At 42.0% G+C, this 23,176-nt stretch overlaps 1 protein-coding gene across 1 annotated transcript; it reads left to right on the forward strand.

Moving 5' to 3' along the window:
• The first annotated feature begins 17,529 nt into the window (after window positions 1-17,529).
• On the forward strand, window positions 17,530-21,530 carry LOC148107519 (glutathione S-transferase-like). Its single transcript, XM_087856899.1, has 3 exons — window positions 17,530-17,595; window positions 19,855-19,986; window positions 21,360-21,530. The coding sequence occupies exons 1-3, from the start codon at window positions 17,530-17,532 to the stop codon at window positions 21,528-21,530; spliced, it is 369 nt and encodes a 122-aa protein (XP_087713025.1).
• Window positions 21,531-23,176: the final 1,646 nt, after the last annotated feature.

The raw sequence follows: 23,176 nt of genomic DNA on the forward strand, positions 1-23,176 counted from the left end.
AAAGATCTCTTCACAGTTCCATCTTCTTTGATCTCTTTACTGTAAACCCAAGCCCACCCTCCCTTTCCATCAGCAACTTTTTGCCAGAGCCCCCCCCCCCCGCCCTCCACTAAACTCTAGTGCTCACAACAATGCTGGGGCTCCCTTTGCTTAGTTGAGTGATTTATACGCCTTTCTTGCCAACATGCTGTCACACTCATTGCACCCAATCTTGCTTCATTTCCAAAGGACAGAAATTTCACAAAATGAATGACAAGTTACCAGTGACAGCCCTCCCTCCTCCAGAGCTCAGGCTTGTGAAGGATGCTTCACAAGAGCCTGTTCCAGAGTCTGACATTGGGCATTGAATGCAGCATTTGACAGGGCAAGTTGGATATGCCTCAAGAATGACATGACAACTGTCCCACGCTCCCTAAGCTCCTTTCCTTATTATCTTGGAATGGTCTCTCCACCACCATCAGCCAGTGTAGCTGTGCCTTTTCCATCATGGCACCTTCACTGATGAACTCAACAAATACTGGCCATTCCCACAAGCGCTCTGGATATGAATGTTTCTTTCCATTCTCTTCCCATGTCCTCAGGTTATAGATGCCTCACCCTAGCACTGGGGAAGGTGTGCAAGGTAGTTGTAGTGGAGAAATGTCTCCTACTCAGTAGGAAGGTGGCTATTAAGCATTGTTGGTGAAGGCTGGGCCCCACGCATAGACACGGGGAAGCACGGAAGCTGATTAAAATTCTTTTGTGATACCATCCTGACCTTGTTGTTCTATCTCAAGACCTACCCATACTTTTTCTGAGGTTGCCCTAAATACTGATTGTTCCAGTGTTATTGTGAGAAAATGAGGAAGGAAGAAGCAAGTATCAAAACTTGGCAGCCATCTTACCCTCCAGACATCTATTCTTCCTATTTTAGATGAATAATGGCAGGGGTCTGGAGAGGTTGGAGTTTGTCTAGGGTCACAGGGCTAGTCAATGGTAGGATCAGCCTAGAGGCCAGATCTCCCGACACAGGCCAAAGCCTCTCCCAGTTATTCATTGACTCAGAAATTATCTTTTGAATCCTAATATGAGATGTTGCAAGGGTGCAGAGACATGGGGATGAGCAAAATGGACAAAGGCCTTTGACCTCAAGGGATTTACATTAGTGAGAGGAGATAGACCATAAACAAACAAACAAATATCACAATTATAGCCTGTGATAGGGATATGAAGAAAATTAAACAGGGACTACAGTAGAGAGTACCTGGGGGGCAGGTAAGGGGAGAGCTCTACTTTATAGTTTTCCAGCATTATGGAAGTATAAAATTGACAAATAAAATTGTAAGATATTTAAAGTATACAACGTGATGTGTGATATTCATAAACACTGGGAGAGGATTTCCCCCATTGAGTTAGTCGACATATCCATCAGCTCACATATTTACCTTTGTTTGTGAGAACATTTAAGTTCTACTTTCTTAGCAAGTTTCAGTTATGCAATAGTGCTATCAACTATAGTCACCGTGTTATACATTGGCTCCTCAGACCTTTACACTTACATGTAAAACCTTGTACCCCTTTACCAACAAGGGCTCTACTTTAGTTGGATGGTAAGGGAAGCCCACTCTGGGGAAATGACCTTTAAGATGAGACATTTAAAGTGAGAAGAAACGGGCAGGCAAGGAGATGGGCAAGGGGGCTCCAGACCGAGGGACACCTGGTGGCTCAGCCGGTTAAGCATCTGACTCTTGATTACAGCTCAGGTCATGATCTCAGGGTCATGGGATGGAGCCTCAGGGTGTCTTTCTCCCCCTCTGCCCCTCCTCCCCACTTGTCCTCTCCCTCTCTCTCTAAAAAAAATAAATAAATAAATAAAATAAGGGTTCCAGATCGAGGATCCAGCAACCTCCAAGTCTTCAAGTGGGGAAGTGCGCAGTGTCTTGTGTACCCCAAGCCAGAGGAGGTTGGGCTGGAAAGTGGGGAATGGCAGTGTGGCCTGAGATGGGGCGGCAGATGGCAGATGACACGCTCCTACCAGTCCTGTCAAGGAATTTGGATTTTATCCTAGATGAAACGGAAATCCAATGTCTGGCTTTTTTCCATAAGATTTTGCCCAGATGAGACAGTATTTTGGGAGGAATAACTTCACATTATAGATATTTGAAAACATAACTTGAACTATAGAAGACAATCTCATCTTTTGCACCCAAAAAAGGATGACAAGAAAACTGCAAACCAGTCACATTGTGTGGATTTTCCAAACTAAATGAAACTACCTTTCTGGAGGCTAGTGGATAAGTATGTTGGTATGATTTGTAAAACTTGTACGAAAAAATTGAATTACGATGAAATAATGTAAAAAGGACAGGGCCACCTAACAACTTTCATTGAGACTACTGTTTGCTGGGAGCAACTCACGGAGAAGGGAAGCGTGAATCAAAACATTTTAACAGAATTGTTTAAATATATCAGAGAGCTTCCTGCTTAAAAACCTACTAAATCATTTAAGAACCAAAAGGAGCCCTGTAATAGTAGGAATAATGGCTTCTTAGATTGTTTTATAAATTAATACTTTTATGCTAAGCTTTCTTGAAACGAAGCTTCTGGCACACAATTGTGTTTGTGTTTGCACACTCACACATACACTCCACACACATACACATACTCGAGGAAAACACGTCCTGAATGCTGCTGGGCTGACTTGTACCTAATTGCGAAGTTCCGTGTTTTAAGGTTGTTCGACAATTGAAAAACATGAGATGAATATATAATGGGTCATTGGGATTTCTTGAAGAAATCATTGATTTTGTTTAAATGTTTTCCGATATAGTTTAAATAAATTAACTTGTTTGCTTATCTGGCTATCCACTGGTTATTTTACAAAGCCTCCTTTTCCACCATTCATAATAATTTTGTTCCTAAACAAGCAATCCTCTGGCCACAACACGGAACCACAGACTTTTCCAGAGCAGACCAATGTGTGCCAGGACAATATCTTTATGGGAGCAAAACTAACTTTACTTTATGGCATCAGCAGGACAGAAAGATTTTCCAGAGACCAGAAAATATGCATTCAATACCGAAGGACACATAAAAATTCACTGTGCAGGAGGCTTCTAGCTTGACTTCTGCAGAGGGGAACATCCTTACTCTTTCTCATAGATTATCCAGGAATCAGTGTTACTGAAAATCCGGTTTCAGTAGACAAAGCAGAATGGGGCATGATGCCAACATAATTGGAGATAAAACTCCAGAACGCTAAGCGGAGGATCAGGAAGAAGACGTGTAGTTACTGGTCTGTTTAATTCCTTTTATTATTACATCCTTGAAAGAATGGATTATTACCTTTGATTTTTTTTTTTTTAATTTCAGATACCCACTTGAACGTTGTGAAATTATCTACTTAGCAGGTGTACCTGCCTAATGGAGTTCTTCGAGCTAGAGTGGAATAAATGCACAATAATTGCTTCTAATCCCTTTTTATTGTCTGCAAATAGGTGGGGGAGCACTGTAATCGGTGCTCTTAGAGTCTATTATTGAGCCTTCTTATGATTTCCCTTGTCCTCCATAAAAAACAGATTTGGAAGTAGTTACAAAAGGAAAGACAGCTGGAAAAAGTTGGTGGAAGATGATATTTTGCTTGGAAATCTATTTGGGGTCATTTGTAGGAGGAAGTTCAGTACTTTCTCTTGAGCAAACAAGTTCAGTTGTTAAAACCCAGCAATTCTGCTACAGTGTGTTTACTATATACACACAATACATCCAATTTCTGGTTATAATAAAGTTATAGCTTTAATGAAAGCCCAAATTACAATTCGAATGGTTTAAAATGAATGAGTCATATTGATTTAGTTATATTTGTTACTCTCTCACCTCAAATCAATACGTACAATTGAAAGGAGTGGACTGGGGACTTACCATTATACACTACATATCTGAGGGCTCTCCCAGTCACCACCCGGTGGTGATTTCTTTTTTCTGATTTCTTTTTTCTCTAAGGTGTGGTTTTCTCTATTAAGGCTCAGATAAGCTGCCCCCCAAGTCAAGTACTCATGAATGTCACAGTCCCTAACTGGGGGACAGGCAGGCACGTGAGTTGGGGACAGAGGCCTTCCACATCCCCCAAAAGTGGGGTAGGGGAGGGAATAGGATAATAGGAGAGCCCTGTGCTGGTCTAGTCAACTGATGGGGAGTGGGGGTGACTCAAGAAACCCCAGGTCCAGAATGCTGGAGATGCCCCCACTTGAGGGAAAGCAAGGCTCTGCTTGCCCAAGTAGGGTCCAGGGAAATCAGAGGGGACAAGAGCTTGTGTCCCAGGCTGGTGGGTCTCCAGAGAACCACCCCCAAGAGTGAGTGCTTATGGTGGGGAGGGTCTGGACAGGGCCCTCTTGGCAGTCTTGCTGGGAGTCGGGCACAGGCCTTGTGGGTGGCAGGTGAAGTTCAGGTTCTCCCCAGCTCAGGCCCCCACCTATGCTTGTCAGAGCCTCCCCAGCACAGGCCCCAGGCTGCTCACTGGCCTCCATTCTGTGGGAACCAGCCCAGAGCTGATGGAACCAGAGACCAGAGGTCTCTAGCCCCAGGTCCTCGCAGGGGCCTCCCCAGGCTCTGGGAACTCAACCCGTCTCAGCCAGCTCCCCAAGACAGCATGAGAATCAGAAGCCCAGGGTCCCGTGGGAGACACCTGCTTTCTTCCCCATCTGCCCCACATCTTCTGTGGGCAAGACCAGATGGGAAGGTGGGTCAGCTCACAAGATCCCTGGGCCTCGGACTTTTCAGAGGGATCTTTTCAGAGTGGATACAGCAGGGTGGAGACCCAAGTGAGCGGGTTCACAAATTCAAGAGCGCACATTTTTTTCTTATATTTCTCTGAGTTTAATTTCTGTTTTGAGCCTCATTCCACCAGGGGTACAAACTAAATCTAGGCTGAGCATTCATCCCACACATTCATCCCTGAAGCTGGAAGGAACACTGTTCAAATCTCCCTGTGATTCAGAAGCCACTCCAGGGCCTTTAAAGCTTCAGTCCAGTATGAATAACATCAGCTTTTGCTGAACAATTAAAAATGTTTTTATGATGGGAAATTTCATACATTTATGAAAATGGGTGGATAGTCTAAGCAGCTTTTGTACCCATCACCCAGCTGCAGCAATTAGCAACAAAAGGTCTCTCGTGTTATACTTAGACTCCCACCCATTCCCTCTCACAACTGGGTTAATTGGAAGCAAATCCCAAGATCATACTATTTCATCCATAAATCCTTTGACACGAGTCTCCGAAAGATACGGATTTTTTTTCTTTTTTTTTTTTTTGGCTGAGAATAACATCCATTTATTATTTCCTAGTTTCTGTAGGTCAGGAATCCAGCTTTAGGTTAATTGGATCCCCCGCTCAGCGTCTCTCAAGATAAGGATTCCTTCTGAAAAACATTCCATAATACCACCATAATACCTAAAAAATTAGCAGTAATTCCCTTGTTTTTAAATGTTCTTGGCTCAAATTCTCTAATCGTATCATCTATTTTTAAAATAATTGTTCTATGAAGATCAGAATCCAAAAATATTTTCTGTACATTGCATCTGCTTAAAGAATTTCTTGAATCTCTCGAACCTGTAGATTCCCTCTGCCTCTGTGATTTTCATGCAATTTTAAAAACTTCTTATCACCACAGTATAAGAGGAGAAAGTCCTTTGGGAACGTGTTAGTCATTTGACCCGCAGAACAGTGCTTCTCAAACTTCAATGTGCATGTAAATCCTTGGGGATCTTAAAATGTAGATTCCAGAGCGTCTGGGGTGGAGCTTGAGAGGCCTGCATTTGTAACAACTTCCCAGGTGATCCGTGTGTTGCCAGCCTGGGGACCACTCTCTGAATGGCAAGCCTGTTGAGTTGCACATCATAGATTTTGCCGATTTTGCTAATTGCATCCCTGAAGTGTTCATCTGTTTCCTGCATTTCCCATACGTCGGTATCTTGAGGCTTGATGGAATTCCTGCTGCATCACATTGGCAGGACAGTCATGTCTGGTTCCCCCACTTTCAGTGATGTTAGGTGTGTAGAGTGGTCAGCTTGACCTTTCCATTCTAGAGATCTCTATTCGTAGTTCTAGCAGCTATTGATAAAACCATTGTCCAGATCAGTGGTTCTTAAGGCTGATTGCATGTTAGAATCACCGGGAAAGATTCTAAAAACACTGGTGCCAGTCCTTTCCCAAATCAACCCAGGCAGGGGGGCAGGGAGAGAGGACATGTGTGTGTGTGTGTGTGTGTGTGTGTGTGTGTACTTGTGCACCTGTGTGTGTTTTAAGCCCCTAATAGGGTGATTCTAATGGGTACCACATAGGAGGCTGAAAAGCCACAGGTCTAGGTCACTTTTTTTTCATTCTCGTTTCCAAAATGATGCCTCAATCTATGCCTTTTTCTTCATTACTTTGCTGAGCTCTTAATGTGTAGAAGTGCTGTTTTAAGGAGCGACCCAGGTGGTAAGTTGCAAAATAATCAGCTCCCATTCTTAGCAGGAAGCCACTCCCACCTCTGCACACAGCCTCCGTGCTTTCAGGGCGCCACCTCTCCGGGCACCTCAAGCTACTTTTGAATGTCCAGAGCCTGTCACCCCACCAAGGCCACCGCCTCCTGTCCCATCAGCCTCAGAGGTGATCTTGGGGTGGTGTGGATGGGCTTTTAATTTCTCCACTACTTTAACTTCTTTAAGGTGAGCAAGGGTTATGCTTCTTAAAAAGATATTTTCATTTTCAGAGAAAAAAGAAAGCGTGAAAAGACCCACTTTGCCTAAGTCTGCACTTTTGCTTTAAATCCTAATGACTCATTGAAAATCCTCTTGAATGCTGTCTCCAGGCTTCAGAGGACACCTGAATTAAAGTACTGAGATTAATTGGGAACGTGAAAAGCATCAGCCTCCCCTAATCTCACCCAGTTTTGCCAGTCGGGGCTGTGCTGGCAGGAGAGGGGGGAAGGATCTGTACAGATAAAAAGGAAGAAGATTGGAATGCTAGAAGCTCATCACCTGCTAGGGGAGGAAATGCTGGTCAGGGTCTTATTTCTGAATTCCTTCCATCTGTCTGGCTTCCTCACTTGTCCTCTCTCTGCCTATTTTTAAAACTGTATCGGTTATCCAATTCAGTGTTGAGAATGCCAATTTGTGATGATAAACTCCATTTGTGAGACAGAACACAGGCAGCCTTGGGGCTGAGGAACAGCTTTGATTTTGGGCACAAGTCCAGAGCTTTTGGTTAACTTTGCACTGCTCTGTGCGTTTGTATTTCTCTCCCTCTCTCTCTCTGCAGAAGAGCCTTCACCAGTCTCTCTCTGTTGATTTGCAGGAATCCTTAAGCATGGCAGGGAAGCCCAAGCTTCACTACTTCAATGGACGAGGCAGAATGGAGTCCATCCGGTGGCTCTTGGCGGCAGCAGGAGTAGAGGTAAGATGCTGGACTTATTCATATTATTTTCATTGTTGGGTCGTGGAGCACTTACTTAGGCAGCAGGTGTGGGAAACTCCTTCCCTGATTCCTGAACAAAAAGCCGATTTGCCACCTGCTCTTTAGACACTGGGCTGTGAGTGAATCAGTTAGTTCTTTTAAATAAGCACCCAGTATCTTGGAGACTGGTTGTTGGTACTGAGCTGACCCAAGGTGAAGCAAATAATGACTAATGACGACAGGAAGGGAGGGACGAAGGAGACCAGGAAGGAAGGGAGGGACTCGTTCTACCAGATAGCTTCTTTTCATTTCATCCTTGTCAACCACGCATTGAATTTGTTTAACTACATTTGTCTCATGAATATCGAGAAACAGGTAGTTTTCTTTAAATGCACAGAAGGGTCTCACAGATACTGATGTAAGGACATATCATTCATTACCAAAAATATAACTATGCTATACTTTAATGAATCAAAAAAAGTCTATTGTCGACATACTTAAAAGCTGCTATTGAAGTTTATACTGACATTTCAAAGATAAATGTGTGTATCTGTACACTCATGCACTGTGAATATAAAGCAATCAGCCTCTTCTGTAACCCCCACCGAATTTTTTTTCTAGTCACTCCTAAGTGGTCGCTTAGATCCAAAGATGAAAGAAACAGGGAGCTTTCTTCACACTTCCGTGGTTTAACATGGAAATAGCAAGTAACGCCTTCACTTGGTACTCGTTAGCGTGCTCTGTGTTCTGTTTGGGCCCTGACAGAAGACATAACGTTCATTTGTTCACTAGGAACGCAGATACCTTATACGAATGCAGCTTAGAACATGGTTTAATTATTCAAATATTTTGTGAAACACAGCATTTTATGGTATCTGGTGGAAGAGAGGCTTGAAGACCTTTTAGGAGAAGAGAACAGATGTTTTATACTAGACTCTGAAGAAACCTGTGAAGCCGCTTCCCAGGAAAAGGCCTGATGTACATGCAATTGTAGGCGCTCCAAGAAGCCACGAAATACGTAATTGTACCCTAGGCTCCCCGGTTAAGAATTTCTGCTACAATAAAGCAGCAAATCCTTGTGAAAGTTCATCACTTTTATTTTTTTAAGATTTTATTTATTTATTTGACAGAGAGAGACAGCCAGCGAGAGAGGGAACACAAGCAGGGGGAGTGGGAGAGGAAGAAGCAGGCTCCCAGCGGAGGAGCCTGATGTGGGCTGGATCCCATAACGCCGGGATCACGCCCTGAGCCGAAGGCAGACACTTAACCGCTGTGCCACCCAGGCGCCCCTATCATCACTTTTTTCAAAAATTCTTTTGTTACAAATTTTTTTAAATTTTAAATTAAAATTCTGAAAATACATAAGGTATAAAGAATGTTATACTAAACATAATGCCACTGTGTGGAATGAGCAATTATTATTAATTTGTCATATTTGCCTTCAGTCTTGAAGCCACATGGGTAATATTAATATAATCTTCTTTTAAAAATAAAACCTTAACAGATAAAAGCTAAAATTTAGTTGGACCATCACCCCCATGTCCACTTAACTGACCGCTATCCAGTTAGTCCAGACTTTATATTTTTCCATTTATGTGGGTGCTCATCAACAATTGACTTGTGTGCCTTCTGAAATAATTTATATAAGTGGTTCCCCTTGTGACTCATTCTGTATGTCCCTCCTAACACTCAATTTTATGTCTTTGAGATCCATCCCTATTGAGATGGATAAGTGACAGATGAATAAATGAAGGGGGTGGGGAATCAGGGTCATTCCTTTATAATTATTTTTCAAATCTCAATGTTTACGTACTGTTGCGTTAGCATTAGATCTCGATAAAATATGGTAAAACACACAGGAGACAATGTGACCCCAAAGCCTACCTATCAAAAACACTCCAATTTCTTCGGAGGGGGCACTATTTTTTAGTATATAACAACAACAACAACAACAACGACAACAACAAAACAAACAATTTTTTTGAACGTGTCATTTCTTCTTCCAATGACCTAATTTCTTCAAAACAAGAAATGGCCAATTCTGCCTGCTGAGCCACATGAAGCTCCTTCCTGGAACTTCTGACCCCTCACAGTTTTTTTTAAAAACTTTCTTTTTCTTTCTTTCTTATTTATTTATTTGACAGAGATAGAGACAGCCAGCGAGAGAGGGAACACAAGCAGGGGGAGTAGGAGAGGAAGAAGCAGGCTCCCAGCAGAGGAGCCTGATGTGGGGCTCGATCCCGTTCTGGGATCACGACCTGAGCCGAAGGCAGACGCTCAACGACTGCGCCCCCCAGGCGCCCCCCAACCCCTCACAGTATTTATACTCAGAGTTGGTATCATCGTAGCTTGTTACAGTTAGAAGAAAATTCTATAGTCAATATTGACCTTCTGTGCCTGACTTTTCCTCTCGATGTGAGTCATAGCAAATTTTCAAAAGTTAAATCATCACGCTCTAGCATAAACGACTTTGCTAAAATTGCCGTGCTTCGCTTATCTTTAGAGCCCAGGCTCCTCGCACGGTAAGCCTTCAAGCAAAAGATTTCATTGAAGAAAACACACCGTTAAAACCCAAAACGTTCAGGTGGGAAACCTTTGCTCTGTGATCTGGTCAAACTCAATCTACGTTTACACCTACACCTCAGACTGTATACTGTCTGAGGAGTTTTGCTGTATCCCATGCTGTTCCGTGGTCGCACCCAGGCTGTGAGCTCCTGAGCGTGGCCCTCTCCCCAGTGGGCTCGCAGGGATTGACCTGGTGATGCCTGGTTGGAACTGGAGTTTGGGCTCCACACTCCGAGCTCTTAGAGCCTGGCCAAAGCAGATAGTAAAGGTTGCCCTGGAGTTCCTGATCTGAGAAATTTGAGGAGAAATTGAAATCATAAATATATACCCCCCCATCACACTACATGAAAGTCATAAGTAATCTTCAAATTTAGGAAAAATGCTTTTTGGGGAAGTTTTGTTTTATACCTTGGTTATCCCTATCTGTATTCTCGTATTTGATGTCAACGTTGGAATGACTTCTTCCTATAAAGATTATTGAAATACAAATTACACATTTAGCAAAATGATATTATCTAAAATGTAGTGGGTTTGGGGAGAAGGGATTCTAGCCCTCGTTCTTTCACCTTTCAGCTGAGGGACTTTAGGCAAGTCACTTAACCTCTCTGGGCTTCATAAGCATCACATGAAGGCTTGGAAAAGAAGAGCACCAAGAGTTGTCGTTGAATGCTGGTCTTCAAGGTTTAGGAATGAGGGTGATCTGACATCTCGGTTTAACGTTAAATATCCGGGAACACCACCAGGGAACCATGTTATCAGTCTCTTTTCTTAATATTTTTTATCATTCCAAATTGTAAATGTAAAATTTAAAAATTATTTTTGTGACAGTGGCGGTAGAATAGGATCTTTGGGGAAAATACTGTTTTTCAATTACGTGTTGGGGTTTTCCATCTCTAATACAGATGGAAATAATACAGAAAACTCATTGCGTTTCAATTTTATATTAAAATTGTACTATATGAAATGCACATGTTCTATCTGCGGATGTATTTTAGAGACAAAGTATCCAGAAGTCAACTGGCAATAATCTAACAATAAAACAGAAATCTAAGACAAGCAGAAAAATTTTGAAAGCCCCCAGCAATAAACTATACCTCAATTCATGTTTCCTTAATGCCACAAAGTGTCTTTTGAGTTCATTCAGTACTATTGTTAGATTGCTACCACGAAGTTTCTGAGATTTGCTGCAATTTAATTTTTCTGTATCTAAGCCTCTTGGGTTTAGAAAGAGAATACATAATAGAATGATCAAACTAACCTTTACTTGTTGTTGAACCCTGGAAATAAGGGACAACAAACACCACCCAAGGGAAGTTCTGCGGAAAACAGTAACAGCAGTCAATACTGAGCCCAACATGAGAGTTAGTCTTCCTTTGATAGGATCTCTTTTAGCCGTCATGACAACGTCATGAGTAGGCGGTATTAGCTTCATTTTCATACATCAGGAAACGGAAATTAGAAGAGACTTGTCTGAGCTAATGAAGGGGAGTAGCCTGCTTTCAGACTCTGATCTGAAAAGTCTGCCTGGCAGGCTCCATCCACATAACAGGAGGTGTCAGTGTTACTCGGTCAACCGAATTCAGTAAACCCTTTGCTTTGGTTTTATGTAAAAACACCCTTCAGTTCATTGAACCCAGAAAAGGCCAGCATGCGTTCAATAACCAATTAAAACATTGGTTTCCTTGGTGGTTAGACTTTTTACTTCTATTCAACTTTTTCCATGATATTAAACGTAATAACAATGAAAATGATAATAGCAACATATTCTTATATTCTTTCTTTCATTCTTTAGTTTGAAGAAGAACTTTTTGAAACTCGTGAAGAATTTGAGAAATTAATCCAAGGTGAGAAAAAAAGACTGGCATGATGTTGCATTAGACCAAGGATAAGATAGATGGTCTCTCCATCTCTGAGAGGCGTACACACACACACACAGACACACACACACACACACACACACACACCCGTCCTAAGAGCGGAGAAAATTAGGTAGACGGTATCTATCAATATCTCTACGTCAGGAAGGCAGCATTTGGATCTTGCAAAAGCAAATGACTGTTCAAAGTGGGAGGAGCCCTGCCCCCGAGCTGCTAACCTGTAGTAATTTCAGCACCATCTCCTTGTTTCCTCAGCCCTAGGGATGATACTTACTTTCTGCAGTTGTCACCTTCCTGATACGGTACTGTCCCTTTGTTGTCTCTCAGTGCTCCAGGACCTAGTTATCGTCTTTGTAATTCGGTCTGGTTAAAATAACTAGCATGGTTCTGTCTCCCAGCTGGATCCTGACTGATGTAATTAGGGAGCAGAAAATGTCCTGACAGTTAAACCTGGTGGCAAGTGCAGAAAAACCAGGATGTTCTTGTCATGGATTCAGTCGTGAACTGGCTCAACTTAAGGAAAAGTGCCATCTTTACTGTTGCCCTTCTGAGGAAGAGTCAGACTGACTGATGGAGGGAGGGAGGCAGAGAGGGAGGGAAGGCTGGGGCAGAGAGAGTGGAATTCTTTTTAATTAAACCATTGCCCTCTCAAGTTGCTGTTGTTGTGTAATGCAGAGATTCCCTGGAAGACTGAAAATTTAAGCCCAAAACAAAGAGCCGTCACTCTGACAGGAGGCCACTGGGACTCCCATGGGAGAGTGGTGTGGAAAAATTTGCGGAAAGTACATGGAGGCAAACGTCAAGGAGTGCTTTGAATTCCAGGTTGAGGTTAAATATTACTGTCTTATTAGCAAAGGGGAGTAATGGAATGGTCTACGCCCAGTATTGTGACTCCAGGAAAATAAGCAGGCAGGTCATGTGGGGTAGATAAGAAGGGCCCATCTGCTCAATATCACTCATCAGGGAAATGCAAATCAAAACCACAGTGAGATGTCACCTCACACCTGTCAGAATGGCTAAAATCAACCACACGAGAAACAAGTGCCGGCGAGGATGTGGAGAAACAGCAACCCTTGTGCACTGTTGGTGGGAATGCAGACTGGGGCAGCCACTGTGGGAAACAGTATGGAGGTTCCTCGAAGTTGAAAATAGAGCTACCCTATGATTCACCATTGGGTATTTACCCGAGAAATATGAAAACAGTAATTTGAAGAGGTCTATGCACCCTGTGTTTATTGCAGCTTTATCTACAATAGCCAAATGATGGGAGGCAGCCCAAGTGTCCACCGATACATGAACGGAGAGAGAAGATGTGGTGTATATATACAATGGAATATTACTCAGCCAAAAAAGAATAAAATCTTGTCATTTGCAACAAAATGGACCGACCTAGAGGGTATAATGCTAAGCAAAATAAGCCAGTCAGAGAAAGACAAATATCATATGATTTCACTCATATATGGAATTCAAGAAACAAACCAAATGAACAAAGAAAACAAGAGACAAGCCAAAAAACAGACTCTTAACTGTAGAGAACAAACTGGGAGGTGGGGGGGGATGGGTGAAATAGGCGAAGGGGATTAAAGAGGACACTTACCATGATGAGTGCTGAGCAATGTGTAGAATCGTTGAATCACTATATTGTACGGCTGGAACTAACAGAACACTGTATGTTAAGTATACTGGAATTAAAATTAAAAAGCTTAATTAAAAAAAAAGGAGGGCCCATCTGAGGGCTGAGTTAACAGCTAGGACGTTATTATGATGGTTCGGAGGGAAAGAGAGTCTAACCAGGGGGTAGGGGTGGAGTGGGGGCCACAGGAACGGAGAGTAAGTGCTGAGAAAGGGACATTCTTGGCCAGAAAGCGAGCTTCCGAGTCTGCACTTTGTTGTATCTCCCAGAGGACTCAGCCTCGGGTCTGGAACTCTACACATCTTTCTGTGAATAAATGCATACATAATTCTCCTTTTGGATTAGTTGCTAAAATATTTTAATCATATTTAATGACATAGTCCCATTTTGTAGCACCTTAAGAGTTAAAGAAGACTCAGTCACTACCGTCGGAGACAGTAAAGAACCCAACTTTCCTTTGTACATTTAAAGGTGGAGTCCTGATGTATGAACAAGTACCCGTGGTCGAAGTCGATGGAATGAATTTGGTAGAAACCAGAGCTATCCTAAGATACCTAGCTGCAAAGTACAACTTGTATGGAAGGAACCTGCAGGAACAAGCCTGGTAACAACAATTACTTCTTACCTAAAACAAAGTTAAAAAAAAAAAAAAATCTAACCTTTAGGCATGTTAGCAATTGTATGTAATTCTTAATAGATTCACCGAAAATTCTTGTTTTTAAACTTATTATGGAAAAATCTAATGCACATCAAAGGAGAGAGAATGGTAAAATAAACCCTATGTATACATTTACTTTCAACAATTATCAACTCATGGCCAATTACCAGTTTATTTCATTTTCTGATTCTGTTTTTAGTGAGAACAAAGCAAGGACAAAAACTAGTGAAGATCGGCCTCTTTCTGGTGAAATCTGTGTTTCCGTCCACTAGGTGGGAGTAAAGCACAGGGTAAATCACAAGAACGAACTCAAAATTTGGAGCGTGACCCTGTTAAATGGATTCACTTCCTTAGAAACCACCTCCGTAGTCTCAGGCTCACCAGATGCCCCCCACCCCCCCTCCCGTGTCCCAAACATTCTTAATTCTCACACGTACACACTTGTCCTTTTGCAATGGGCAGACCTGTCTACAAACTGGCAAAACAGTCTTGTCTTACCTGAATTTTAAACCAGTAGCCCTCAACTGCAAATTATCGCAAAGAATTAGAAAACCATTAGTTGGTAAACAACAAATACTCCATTTTTACCAAAGAAAGTGTGTTTTAAATAAATTTCTCATTGTTTTAAAGAATACATTTATTTTCAGAAACTTAAAACATTTTTATTGCAGTAAAATTTTGGGGATAGATCTTGTATTTTTAAATTTTAACATAAGCCTTCTCTTGCTTTCTAACAGATTCTAATTGCCAAATTTCTGCTGATTGCATCCCTGCAGTGTAGTTTAACACATCTTCTGTTTCTGTATTTCCTGTCAATTGGTTGTCAGATATAGAGGTTTTATCAGACTCAAGTTCTAGTGGTTTTTGTGGGACTATTTCCTAGGTATTGGTGCATTCCTCAATCAGGAAGCAAGAAATATCTGCTTGTCTATTCTTAATGATATTCACAGCCATGGGTGTTCAGTGCTATCATTCCTTCTGCATTTATTATCTAGAATATTATTTTTTATTTTTTATTTTTCTTTATTTTTTATTTAAGAATTTATTTATTTATTTGACAGAGATAGAGACAGCCAGTGAGAGAGGGAACACAAGCAGGGGGAGTGGGAGAGGAAGAAGCAGGCTCCTAGCGGAGGAGCCTGATGTGGGGCTCGATCCCATAACGCCGGAATCATGCCCTGAGCCGAAGGCAGAAGCTCAACCGCTGTGCCACCCAGGCGCCCCTAGAATATTATTTTTTAAAAAGATTTTATTTATTTATTTGAGAGAGACAGAGAGCAAGACAGAGGGGAGGGTCAGAGGGAGAAGCTGACTCCTTGCTGAGCAGGGCTTGATCCCAGGACCCTGAGATCATGACCTGAGCCAAAGGCAGAAGCTTAACCGACTGAGACACCCGGGTGCCCCTATCTAGAATACTTCTATCAAGAAAAGCGTTCCTTCTTCTACTATCTGGTTATCTGGAGTACAGTTTCCTCAAGGAAAGACACGATAGACCTTTGTTTACCGATTTTCCAAATGAGTTGGCTCACCTGTATCCTACGACATTGACCAATTATTATTGTTGTACAATCACTATGATCTCATCAATTTAAATATCTTTGATGTGTTTCAATTCCCTTCAGTTGTTACTCTTATTTATGCTCCAATTGTCTTACCTTTGGCCAGTGGGAGCGTAGCGGCTCCTGGGAATGTTTGCCCTTAGTCTAGTGGTCTCTGATGACTTCCTGATTACCTGATGTAAAGGGATCATCCAGATTAATCCTGTACATCTCTTGTTCTGGACCTGAAATCAGCCATTCCTCTAAGGAGTGCTGGTTCCTTTTACTGCAAAAATGTTTTTAAGTACATCTTTCACAAAACTAATGTTTATAAATTGAAGATGAGTTAATAATTTTTATGGTGCCTTCGCTGGTATCTCGTTATGATAAAACCTTGTACGCGTTAGACACTTTCTACTTTAACACTCTTTCAACCACACAATCCCAAAACAACCCCACTGCTCAGAATGCTACTCTTCTGGGGCGCTCGGGTGGCTCAGTCGTTAAGCGTCTGCCTTCGGCTCAGGGCGTGATCCCGGCTTTCTGGGATCGAGCCCCACATCAGGCTCCTCTGCTGGGAGCCTGCTTCTTCCTCTCCCACTCCCCCTGCTTGTGCTCCCTCTATCGCTGGCTGTCTCTCTGTCAAATAAATAAATAAATCTTTAAAAAAAAAAAAAAAGAATGCTACTCTTTGGGCTGGCTGTTGCTACAGACACAATCTCTAGGGTTCAATCTCTAGGGTTCTGTGAGTTGACAGGGGTCAGCTGGATGGCAAGTCTCTCATGAGGTCTTCACTCAGATGTCTGGCACCTGGGCTGGGAGAGCTGGAACAGATGGGCCTGGCGGGGTATCTTTCCCTCTCCACATGACTTCTCCATCAGGCCAACTTGAGCTTCTTCTATGAGGTGGCTGGCTTCCCTCAGAGACGACCAGGGGGAAGATGTAAGACTACTTATGACCTAGTCTTGGAAGTCTCGGAACACTACTTTCCCACCTTGTGTTGGTCAAGCAAGTCCCCAAGGCCCATTCAGATTCAAGGGGAGAATGAGACTTATTCTCAGTGGCGTAAGTAGCAAAGAATTTGAGGCCATTTCAAGATACTCTTGCTAGTCTAGGTTGAAGTTAAAAGAACTATGGCTCCAAAAGATTAAGAGACTCACTTGGGGCCAGGACAGAGGTTTCCCAATGCCCAGACCAGTAGTCTTTTCCCTATGCCATGGTGCCTTGTCTAACATAGTATCTATTTTTCTATTCATTCTGGCACACAGACGTGAGTGGTGGCAAGGGGGAACCCGTCCAGTAAGTTGTGTGCCTGCTTGAATTGTTCTACTGAGAAACTTCAATCCAGACAGAGATGTTGTTGGCAGCACAGAGGTCTCTAGTTACCTCTTCCCTGACATATATAGACATGGGCAATTTCATTGTTACTATAACATTTAAATAGCCAAATGGGATCTTTGCCTCATTTATTACTTCAGGATTATTTTAATACTTTGTGTGTGTTAATTAGCAGTCACATCACACTGTTGATATTCACACCCACATAATTGCCCCTATACTTTGGTCCTATTATTTTTCTATTTCTCACATTGATCTTAATATCTCAAAGGAATAGCATGCAGGCAGAAATACTTGACTTTAACTCATGAGACACTGAGATACCGGCCACGAGGCAGGTGGTGCTAAGGCATTAGGTAACTTGTGTCTTCGGCTCCAGAAATAACGGTTCCTTTATCTGCAACTCTTTTGAATGATCACTCCTTCTCTAGGATCGACATGTATGTGGAGGGCTTGAAGGACCTGAGCGACATGATTATGTTCCTTCCACTCTCTCTGCCTGGATAGATGGAGATGAACCTTGAGTACATCCTTGAAAGAGCCACTACAAGATTCTTCCCCGTCTATGAGAAGGTAAGTGACAAACTTTTGCCCTGCCCTACAACATGGACCAAGGGGGAGAAAAACCAAATAAGCCAGAAGTAGAGAACTTCATTGGTGGATGAAAGATCCCCCAAAACACTTTGTGAAAGCGAAACTCTCCCCTCAATTGCAGTTACAAAACAAATCTGCCTCCTTCCTCTTACCCAAGTCTTCTGCATTTTTTTTTTTTTTTTTACAGATTTCATGCTTAACTTCAGCAATATGTATGGTTCTAGTGCTGACAGAATTTCAGTTGCTTGATTTAATTCTAGAGGATTCTAGGGAGAAAAAAAAAATCCCACACTAATTAGAGAGGTGGAGTGAGGGAAAAGGATGGATATCACTTCTAAAATACACTGGATAGTACGAGGGCTCAGGGTACTTTATAAGGCTTATTAGAATTCTACACAATATTCAAAATGTTAAGAAAACAATTGTTCCAAAAATAGTACTATTTTTCATCTGTCTCTGCATTTTTAACAGCTGAAAATAATGTCTGAAAAACTTGAGCTTTAAGCAAATACTTAGTGCCAGCCCTAACACAGGGTTGGATGACTTCATTAGTTATCAGTGCTCTTGACCTCAAGGTCAAGATGCGTTCATTATAATATCAGTCCACATAGGAAAGGATCATGAAAAATGTTAAGGGTTTGGTAAAAATGAGCCATCAGTTTTCCAAACCCACCAGCAATGCTGGTTTAATCCATCCTTCCTGGGTTCAGTAACAGTGGTTCTAATTGAATGATTTAGTACATACATTGAATATATTTATCATATCAACAATTTTATAGCCTAATCATATAGATTGTTTAATTGATATTTACGTATTTATTTTTTAAAAGATTTTATTTATTTATTTATTTATTTATTTATTTATTTATTTATTTATTTGACGGAGAAAAAAGTGAGAGAGCACAAGCAGGGGGAGAAGCAGAGGGAGAGGGAGAAGCAGGCTCCCCGCTGAGTAGAGCAGGGAGCCTAACACAGGGCTCCATCCCAGGACCCTGGGATTATGACCTGAGCTGAAGGCAGATGCTTAACTGACTCAGCCACCCAGGAGCCCCTGATTTTTATGTATTTAATGTAGGTCATAGATACTCTAACTCCTAGGTTATGCTTTTCCATTAATTACACTTAGTGAGTTATCAGTCCCCTCGGTCCAAGATGGAAGATCAATCAAACTGTGAATATTCTATACCTCGGGTTTTCTTGGTATCATTCCTTCAAAATTACTTAAAAGAGAATCTATTCCATTGTAATTAGCATATAATTAAAGCAATTTTTTGCTTCTAGTTTTACCAATATTGACAATGGAATGAATGTTTAACATCACTATTCCCAATGACTTAAGTTTTTGTTGTGAGATACTATGAAGAAAAGAGACTTCTCTTGTGGCTAAAAATAGTATCGACATCATCATCATCGCCAGAACAGAGCTAATCATCTGATGGTTCATTTCTGCTAAGTGCTTACTACGCGTTAGGCACTGTGCCAAGCATTTTGCCTGCATGATCCCACATCATCTTCCTAACTCCATGAAAGATGTGCCATTGTTACCCCCATTCTGCAGATAAAGCAACTAGAGCTTAAAGAAGCAAGATAACTTGCCTGATGTCATACAACTAATCATACTGGGGCCTACATTCAGGTCTAACTCCTGACCCCATGTCCAAGCATCACAAAATCACAGAGTTTGAGGGTTAGACAATACCTTAGTAACCTTCTACTCCAACCTTTTATATGCAATTGATTTTGACTCAAAGTGACTTGTAAGTCAGAGCCCTCTTAGAAGACAATCTGCTTATAGAAATGAGGTGTGGGCCCCTGTAAGAACGATGTTCTCCCACAAAGAAAGCGTACTAGTAAGGACCCTGAGCTGAGATGGTGTGAGGAGAGAATTATCATCCCAGACCCAGGAGGGCCACCAATCCAGGCTATGGGGGTAAAATTATTCTATAAACGTTCATAGAATAGGTGCAGGGGATGTAATGAAAAGACAAAGGTGTGTGAAATCAGGCTGTTTCTGGTGTTCAGAATACTCAGGAGGATTCAGGCAATCCCACCTCTTTTGACAAACAGACTGAAGCCCTCAGAGATGGGATTTATATGTGCTCACATAGGCAGCCAGTGGCCCAGATTCGGAGCCAGGTCTCTAAACTTCTAGAAGACCTTCTGCCAAGTCACCTCGACTTTAAGTGATCTTCTGGGTATGCCCCTAAATCCTCTACCTTCTTCTCAACTGTCATGCAGGCACTAAGAGACCACGGGCAAGATTTCCTTGTGGGCGATCGGCTGAGGTGGGCCGATGTACAGCTCCTTGAAGTCATCTTCATGGCTGAAGAGTGCAAATCCAGTGTCCTCGCGGGCTTCCCTCTGCTACAGGTAATGCTATCCCAATAACTCCCAAAGAACTGCAGGAAGGACGAATCTGTATCATTCACTTGTTCTTTCATCCAGTCATTCATTATTATTGAAGAACCTACTAGCTTCTTTATGCCAAGACCCGTGCTAAAGATACAAAGATGTTCTCAAGGAACACACCCAGTGGGCGAGACAAGCACAGAGCCATGGACTATACTCTTATTATGTGCCAAGCATTGTACCAAGCACCGAAGGCACATTACCTCACTGATGTTATCCATCCTCAAAGTGGATAGGAAACAAGGCTTCAAGAGGTCAAATGATTTTCCCTCAAGCCACACTGTCAGCAGGCGATAGGACTGGGACGCAACCCTTGGCCTGACTGATTCTGTCGCCTGAGTTCTATAACACTTTGCTGTGTTGCTGGGTTCCTTGCTAACATTTTAAAAATATGCTTATTGAAAGTAGTTGTCACCCAAGTTGTGGTAATTCTGCAGCCTCAGTTTCCCACGTCACATGACGTTACAAGCATATTTGGTATTTTTATGTAGCCCGCCTCATTTGGATACAACAGTCTTCTATTTTTGAAAATTTTCATGATTATATACTATTCCATGTGCTGTGCTCAGAATAACCTTATTTTAAATGCTGAACATCATTAACAACTCGAATATTCAGTACCTGAGAAGGGTCCACATAAATGAAGACACGTCCATTGGGTAGAATTTTACGCGGTCATCTAAAGGTGTATTTTCCAAGATTACATAACGATATGGAAAAATCCTTACAACATGAGGACTTCCATTTATTAGTTATATATCAGGATACTGTGGAATTTTTGCTTTTATGAATAACATTGCAACAGCATCTTCATGGGTATACATTTTTCCACATTTAAGATATATCATTAGGATGTAATCTAAAAAATGGGGTCACTTGGTTATAGCCTGTGAACATTTTTGTGGTTCTTGAGAAATAGTTTTTTTTTTTTTTTTAATATTTTATTTATTTATTTGACAGAGACAGAGACAGCCAGCGAGAGAGGGAACACAAGCAGGGGGAGTGGGAGAGGAAGAAGCAGGCTCCTAGCAGAGGAGCCTGATGTGGGGCTCGATCCCATAACGCCGGGATCACGCCCTGAGCCGAAGGCAGATGCTTAACTGCTGTGCCACCCAGGCGCCCCTTGAGAAATATTGTTAATGTGCTTTATACAGGGTAGCATCGCTTCACAATGCCACACGATGTATGAAAATTCCGTGTTATCCCTTGCTTCTACCAAGCACGAGGAATATAATTTTTACACACTTTCTGTCGCATGCAAACATATGCATCATTTATATTTAGCCTATTTTGCCATATTCTCTTCTCATGGAGAGTATACTTCTGCATTTTAGGAATTCAAGGCCAGAATCAGCTACATTCCCACGATTTGCAAATTTCTGCAGCCTGGAAGCCAAAGGAAGCCTCCACTAGATGAAGGCTCCATTGAGACCGTGAAGAACATATTCAAATTTGAACGTGGCATGTTTCTCAAAAACATGGGCACTATAGTAGCTGAGTATTAACAAGTGAAGAGTTCTCAAGAACTCGCAAATGTTTCACTTTGCATTCGTAGCAGTGCCCAGAAAGATGAGAAGGCCACTTTAATAAGGTAATATCAAGCAAAAGGAAATAAACTACCAAACACTTTGTAAATCAGACAACCCTTTTCCATAAAACAATAAAACACCAATGAATCAGAATCATCCAAATAAAGATTCTTCTGCATTCTACTTAGTGCAAAAGAGTAAAATTTTAAGTCAACGGACATCGAGGACTTCTTTAAAAAACAAACACCCCACATATGCAAATACTGCCACCCACTTCCACATACTTTTGGGAAAAGTCCAGGACATGGCAGAGCTTCAAGCTAGTTTCTTAAACTTTTTTTTTTTTAGATTTTATTTTTTTTAAGATTTTATTTTTGAGAGAGAAAGAGAGAGAGAGAGAGAAAACATGAGGGGGAGAGGGGCAGAGGCAGAGGAAAAAGCAGACTCCCGCCGAGCAGGGAGCCCCATGCAGGACTCAATCCCAGGACCCTGGATCATGACCTGAGCCAAAGGCAGATGCTTAACCGACTGAGCCACCCAGGAAGGTGCCCCGAGTTTCTTAAACTTTCAATCAACAGTATTTTACAGATATGGCATGTATTTTTATAATCAATTTCACATTTAGTTTCTACTTTTGTATCATAATCTTAGTTTGAGTATAAATTGTCAATCCAAATCTGAAGGGTCTTCTCAATCATCTCTGATAGTAAGTACACACAACACTCCAATGACAACCACTTTTTCCAACTTTGCTTGTGCTAACAACTTCTTCAGCACCATTAAGATAAGTGGGATTTTTTTTTTTTTTTAAGATTGTATTTATTTGACAGAGAGGCAGTGAGAGAGGGAATACAACCAGGGGGAGTGTGAGACAGAGAAGCAGGTTTCCCGCTGAGCAGGGAGCCCGACGCAGGGCTCAGTCCCAGAATGCTGGGATAATGACATTAGCTGAAGGCAGATGCTTAACGACTGAGCCACCTAGGTGCCCCAAGTGGGATTTTTTTTAAGCAGAGTATTTTTAAAGTACATCAAAGCATTTTGTCTGGGTTTTCTATTTGGTTAAACTGGTAGGTTTTTCTTTCTTTCTTCCCTTAGTTGGATTACTTATCACTGGAAGTCTAATAACTTCCTTGAAAGTCAGCTGGGGAAGGGAACTGAACACAACAGTATCAACTCTGCTTTTACCAGTTGGGGCTCTGCCCCCCATTTCATATGAAGAATGCATTTGTAATCTGACACTGTGGAGTAGAGGCAACAGGATCAAAATTGCAGATTTTTAGAGCTTTAGGGGATCTCATCAACCATTTTGTCCAAATTCCTCCTTAAGGAAGAGAAACTGAGACCCAGAGAGAAGAAATGACCTTCCAAAGAACATATAACCAGTCAGTAGGAGAATGGGGCTAGAACTCAGGTCTCTTGATGTTTAGTCTAGGGCCTAAAAGTAAGTGCCGTGGACATTGTCATAGCTATGCCTAAAAATGAAGTGGTGGGGCGCCTGGGTGGCACAACGGTTGAGCGTCTGTCCTTCAGCTCAGGGCGTGATCCCGGCATTGTGGGATCGAGCCCCACATCAGGCTCCTCCGCTATGAGCCTGCTTCTTCCTCTCCCACTCCCCTTGCTTG

The sequence above is a fragment of the Ursus americanus genome, chromosome 29 (assembly GCF_024610735.1).
Source record: "Ursus americanus isolate L20-20 chromosome 29, mUrsAme1.1.p, whole genome shotgun sequence".
In the NCBI taxonomy this organism is placed as follows: Eukaryota; Metazoa; Chordata; class Mammalia; order Carnivora; family Ursidae; genus Ursus; species Ursus americanus.